Source organism: Poecilia latipinna, unplaced genomic scaffold, assembly GCF_001443285.1.
Source record: "Poecilia latipinna isolate Pla-1442-1.1 unplaced genomic scaffold, P_latipinna-1.0 Scaffold1275, whole genome shotgun sequence".
Classification (NCBI taxonomy): Eukaryota; Metazoa; Chordata; class Actinopteri; order Cyprinodontiformes; family Poeciliidae; genus Poecilia; species Poecilia latipinna.
Window position 1 is genome coordinate 1 of NW_015113891.1, and position 6,523 is coordinate 6,523.

At 38.7% G+C, this 6,523-nt stretch overlaps 1 protein-coding gene across 1 annotated transcript; it reads left to right on the forward strand.

The window, feature by feature from the left end:
- Nucleotides 1-509: 509 nt before the first annotated feature.
- Nucleotides 510-4,559, forward strand: LOC106961174 (vang-like protein 2; the record flags this gene model as incomplete). Its single annotated transcript, XM_015054722.1, has 4 exons — nucleotides 510-648; nucleotides 785-920; nucleotides 3,053-3,296; nucleotides 4,136-4,559. Coding segments are annotated over 4 exons (780 nt in total), but the record flags the coding sequence as incomplete, so codon positions are not given.
- Between the last annotated feature and the right edge of the window lie 1,964 nt (nucleotides 4,560-6,523).

A 6,523-nucleotide genomic window follows, 5' to 3' on the forward strand; every position in this document is an offset into this window, starting at 1 on the left:
TTTTGATTTTCTTTCCACGTTTCCTGATTTTTCTTAGACATTTTTGTATCATAAACTATCTTTGTAAGGAACAGGAAGTGGAAATATGCCTGAAGATGTTTTTTTCCCTGACTGATGGCTTTTATTTTGGTAATAAAAGTTTTGTCTGACCAATAGATTTTTTACTAAAAGCTTGATATGCACTCTGAAACTCACAAGAATATCAAATCAATTCTCAAAGCTTGCATGCGAAGCTTGAGTTTGCACTACTACAGTTTGTTTGGTCTAAATGTTTTTTAATGTTCCAGGAAACATTTTGAGCCTCAGTCGGTTTATTTTTCTACCGTTTTCCACCCCAGAGGAGAAGCCTCCACCTCTCTGATCCTGATAATGACGTTTTATCTTCATGTTTCTTTGGAAAGGGCTGTAATTAAAGTATTTTTTTATTTCATAAAAGGATGCAGAAGCACTTCTGTAAATGTCTAAAGTATAGCAGCGGATATTTGAGTGGTTTTGTCCTCTGATTTGTTTGCAGCATCCAGCGAGCGGCCGTCTGGGTGCTGGACCGGTATTACAACGACTTCTCTGTCTACAACCCTGCTGTGGTCAACCTTCCCAAGTCCATCCTGTCTAAGAAGATGACCGGATTCAAGGTTTACTCCCTGGATGGTGAGAGATTATCACCTCAGCCTGCTTGTGATTCTCCCACACACGACGTTATTCCCCTTTTGTTCTCGCTTTGAGTATAGATGAAAACCTGTCGTGCAAACCTCTAAACCCTCCCTCTGCATGTGTCGTCTTGCAGAAAACACCACCAACAACTCGACAGGCCAATCGCGCGCCATGATCGCAGCGGCAGCCAGGAGGAGGGACAACTCCCACAACGAGTATTACTACGAGGAGGCCGAGATGGAGCGCCGGATCCGCAAACGCAAGGCCAGGTTAGATACCGCAAGCAATGGCGTGAAGCCTGAGAGCAGAACCGCAGTCTGTTCCTGTTCAAAGTAAACGGGCATGTAGTGACGAGAGAGCAATCATGAAGGCTGCTGTGGATATCAAGGCCTTTCCATCATGTAAACTCCGACAATCTGACTTAAGCCTTCATTTAAATGAGTCATGGTCGTCCTGTCCTCACATGTTCTGGTTATTACGGCTGCTGTAAGAATCAGACAGTTTTCCGAGGAAGGCTTTTTTTCTTTCTTTTGGAGAAAAGCTTGATTAATTGGCAGTCTGCCGCCTGGAGAAGCCATGCTAGCTTATGTCCCAACAGTCCAGAATGATGAGTTTATTCTGTTTACTTAGAGCCGAGGCCTTCATTTCAGAGGAACACACAGTTTCAGTTTTGCTTGCCTCAGATGAACTGGTTAACTTGACTATTAGGGTTTCATAACTTCATAAGTCAGTTCTAGTATATTATCTCACTGGAAGGTGTAGAAAGACTAAAAATGCAACTAAATACAAATAATTATACTCAGAAATATAAATGGCTTGATCTGTAGGCATAGTGTCTTCAGAAAATGTTTATAACCCTTGAATTTTTCACACTTTGTCACAAAAAACCTTATATATTGGGTACTTAATTTAATTATATGTATTAGGAGTGGATAATTATTAAGAGGAAGGTTTGCATTCAGCACCCTTTGCTGAAATACCCCTAAATAAACTTTAGTGCATCAAATTTCCTTTGATGCACTAAAGTTATAAGTCAGCTAGTAAGTCATTTAGTTTCAGTGAAAATGAACACCTCAGAGGTTTGTTAGAGAATATTAGTGAACCGCAATCAAGAGAAGCAAGAAACGGATCCACAGTGACTCTAGAAGAGCTGCAGAGATAAAAACAATAAATAAAAATCTGTTTCCTGTCCATGCAACAACTGTAAACATAAAGCCAGAGCTACTGCACAATGTCTTAGGCCTAAATGAAAAGCTCAGGCATAAATCCAGCTGCAGATCTGTGCCAATAATTGATAACTCATGTTAGCAGATGTTCTCCATCCAGTCTGACTGAGTTTCAGCTTTTCTGCAAATAGCAAAGGGAAAAAAAAAACCAATTTCTAGATGTGCAAAGCTGGTAGAAAATCCAAAACATCTGAAGCTCTAATTACAGGATTCTGAAAAAATATGATCTCTGGAGAGCCAGTTACAAGCGCATTTTCCTGATTGTGTATTGATGAAACCCATTAACAAACTGTTAAAATATTACTATCATTCAATAAGTACTTCTTAAAGTAAATAACGCTGAACATCTTTCCACATTGATGAGTCCCTCCAGGATTCTGGGATTGCTTTCATGATTTTCTTCCCAAACAAACTCAGATTCTGTGGTGCTAATTTAATATTTACAAGGAATTTTTTGCAATATTTTTTGCAATATGATAAAGTCATATTTATTAATTTTTTTTAGCCATTTTAATCACAGACTTCAGATAAAATAAGGCTGAGGCAGCAGTGGAGTAGAAGTAAGAAATGCTGCCACCTGCAGGTGGGAGTTAGAAGTCACTTAAATGTTTTTGACTATTTTTGTGGAAATCTGCAATAAACTCACAATTATGCAGGGGCCTGTTGATTTTCACGCGGAATTAAAACAAACAGATTGATGTAATACGACAGTAAACAGATAAAAACTGCTTTGATTTGATTGATACAATAATATAAAAACACACACATGTCCTAAAAAGCTACGATGAACCTTGAGTTTGACACGCGTAATAAACCATTTATCTACAATTAACTGTAATTATTTCTAAGGCTGTCATGATAACAAATTTTGCTGGAAGATAAACTGTCCCAGAAATTATTGCAATAAATAATATGGTTGTTTGGAGGTAATTTTCAAGTAATATAACAGTCATAATAATACAAGAACACAAAGATCAATAAATTGTAATAAACATTTAAGACATTTTAAATATTAAAAATAAAGAAAGAAAAGCAACAGAAAAATAAAAATAAATAAAAAGCTCAACTTGAAACCAAAGCACCAGACTGAATCTAATTTGCCATGTGATTAATTGATTTGTCGTTTAGGCCTAATTGTATCCCATGTTCGGTCGTTGTCATGGTTACCCGTTTAGGCTGGTCGTGGCGGTCGAGGAGGCCTTCACGCACATCAAGCGGCTGCACGAGGACGAGGCAGGGGCGTCTCCCAAGCACCCCCGGGAGGTGATGGACCCCCGGGAGGCGGCGCAGGCCATCTTCGCCCCGATGGCGCGCGCCATGCAGAAGTACCTGAGGACGACGCGGCAGCAGGCCTTCCACAGCATGGAGAGCATCCTCACGCACCTGCAGTTCTGCATCACTCACAACATGACGCCCAAGGTGAGAACAAGGGGTTTCCATAGCGACCAGGTGACTCTGGCCGCTGTGGAAGAGTTTCATTGACTGTTATCGATCGGATTGGCGTCGACGTCTGAGTAGAAAAAAATGCTGCTCCTTCTCTTTCTTTGTGTCTGATTTTCTATTCTTTCTTTATTTCTTGTTTTTCATTCTTATCTTTCCTTCCTTTCTTTTTCTCTTTTTTCCTTCCCTACTTTCTCCCTCTTTCCCTTCTTTACTTCGTTCAATGTATCTTTTATTTCTCCATTCTCTCTCTTTTTCCTTGCTTGATTTTAAATTCTCATGTCTTTATTTTTCCTTTTTCTATCCTCATGTTATTTCTTCTTCCCTTCTGTCTTTCTGTATTCTTCCTATTTTTATTCCTTCCTTATTTTTTCAGGCTTTTCCTTTCATGTGTTCTTTCTTCCTTCCTCTTCTCCTTCATTTTATTTTATTTTTTACTCTTTTCTTCCTTGCCTCCTTGCCTTTTTCCATTCCTTCCTTCTTTTCTTTCATCCCTTTTTTAATTAATCTCTTTGTTATCAATTTTCCCTTCTGTCCTTTTCTCATTTCCCTTCCTCCTTTCATTTCTTCTTCTGTTTCTTTTTTTTTCCTCCTTCATTCTCTCCTTCAATGTTTATTTTTTCCACTCCTTCCTTCTCACCCTCTTTTTTATTTAAATTTTTACTCTTTTCTTCCTTTTTTCATCCTTCCTGCTGAACATTTTTACCATAAATCCACAGTGAATGTTTGTGTTTTATATTTTTATGATGGAAGGTAAATTTCTGTGAAAGGATAAATTTATTAATGTCCAACATTTTCTGTCTCTTTCTGCTTGTCAGGCCTTCCTGGAGCGATACCTCACCCCGGGCCCCACCATGCAGTACCAGCAGCAGAGCGGCAGGGGGCGCCAGTGGACTTTGGTGAGCGAGGAGCCCGTCACCTCGGGCCTACGGCAGGGGCTGGTCTTCTCCCTGCGGCGCCTGGACTTCTCCCTGGTTGTCACGGTAACGCCGCTTCCCTTCCTGCGGCTCGGCGAGGAGTTCATCGACCCAAAGAGCCACAAGTTCGTGATGCGGCTTCAGTCGGAGACGTCGGTGTGAGCGGCGCCGCTCCTCCCATATGTGACACGGACACGCTTCATTATCCAATCAGCAAACAGCCTTCTCTCACGCTCTTCTGTGACAGAAACCAATCAGAAGGAGGAATGCAACTTTTTTTTTTTTTTTTTTTGATCATCAAACTGTGATCGGCTCAATGATTGTTAAAAAAACAAAAACAAACAGAGGCCTTTTCGCCGCCGGTGTTTTCTCTCTGAAAGGTTTATTTCTCTTTAACCACTGAACCACAGAGAAGCAGTGACTCAACACACGCACGCAAGAGGAAGGGGGAGATTATGTCACTTCCTGTCAGTCACGCTGGCGATGTTTTCTCCGAAAGCGCATGGACCTGCTTTTATATGAGAGGGAGTGGCTTTTACTGTTTTAACCTGCAGAATGTAGCATTACGTGCTGTGAGTTGATTGTTTTTATGTAAAGAAGAGCAGATCTACATAATGCAGCTGTTTTAATTATTATTATTTTCCCATGATGCACTGCAAAAACACAAAGTATTACCAAGTATTTTTGGACTAGTTTCCAGTGAAAACATGAAATAAGACAAAACTAACCTACAAGTAACTTTTACGACCTTGTTTTAAGTAATTAATCCTTAAATATTGAAATATTCCACTAGTAGATTATTTCATTTATAAAAAGATATTTTTCCCATGAAATAATCTGCCAGTGGATCTAGTGCTTTTACATCAATATTAAGGAATTATTGACTTAAAACAAGCTCCTATATCTTGTCGAAAAGTTACATCTATGTTATTTTCGTCTTATTTCAGGTGTACTAACATATTTGCACTACAAATTAAACCAAAATACTTGATAATATTTTGTGTTTTTGCAGTGTATAACACTGTCATCCTAATTTTGCAGCTCATTTGGATGCATGAGTCTGGCGGTGGTCCAACAGATCAACTGGAAATACCAAAATCCATTAATCCGCCATACAAAATGTGCTAAACGACTAAAGGCTTTTTGAAGTTGATGACTATTGCTCATAAATATTCCTGGCTGTAGGTGAAACTCACCCAAAATAAACAGAAGCGTCTGACTCAGTGGCATTTTTAATCACATTATTCTAAATGTAAGTAATTTAAATCATTAAATTAACTGTTTTCAGCCTTTATGAGCTCATTTTGGCCAATTTGGCCCTAAATCGAACAAACAGAATCAAAACAGATTGATTTAGAAAGAAATTGACCGAGCTTGTTGGTTTTCCAGCTGATTTTATTATTAAAAATAAGATAAGATGAGCATAAAATCATCAGGATTCCTCTCTGTTGTGCTTAAGCTGTGCAACAATATTTGGCTGCAGATTCCCCGATTCCAATCTGAGTCGCAAAAGAAGAAAAAGTTTGTAATTCAGCAACTAAATGTTTTTTGTTCACGTTAACGGTTTGGTTTAGTGGTCAGTACATGCATGAACCATGAGAGACCTTGATTCTGTGCCTGCAGCTCTCTGACTGTCCTTGCATGGAATATAAAAAGATATTTTTAGCAGAGTTTCTCAGCAGTTCAACTTTGTCACTTATGATGCAGACGTGAATTTAGACTTGAAGGTAAAGGAAATTCTAAATCCGGTGCGTTAATTCTGAGAATTATTCAGAATGAATACATCATGCAGCTTTTCTAAAAGCAGAGGCAATTCATAATTGGACATTTTCACTCATCAAACCATATTTTTAATAATATTTTTAGTGTTCATATGTGATAAAATCAAGCTTTTCTGAAAATGTTGAGTTCTTTTTTAGCATTTTATTAAAGATGGAAGAGTTAAATGGCAGAAAAACTAAATAAAATCCGTGGTTTGAGGAAGACGCAACAACCGTTGAAGCAAAAACGCAAACATTAAGAGTTTGAATTTTATAATTTTAAACGGGTAGCAGTAATTTTGTTTTTTTTACATTTTTAAAATTGTCACTTTTTTACCTGCTTACACTGTAAACTTCTCATAATGGAGCCGGTTACAGGAGTCACTTATTGAGGGTGAAACCAGTTCTGCTCAAGCTGCTTTTATGCATCTACGACCACACGGTTTGTGTATTTGATGTAAAAACGGATAAATGTCCCAAACCGGACGAGCGATTGTAACTCCTCTGATCACCGCCTCGCCTTGTGCCG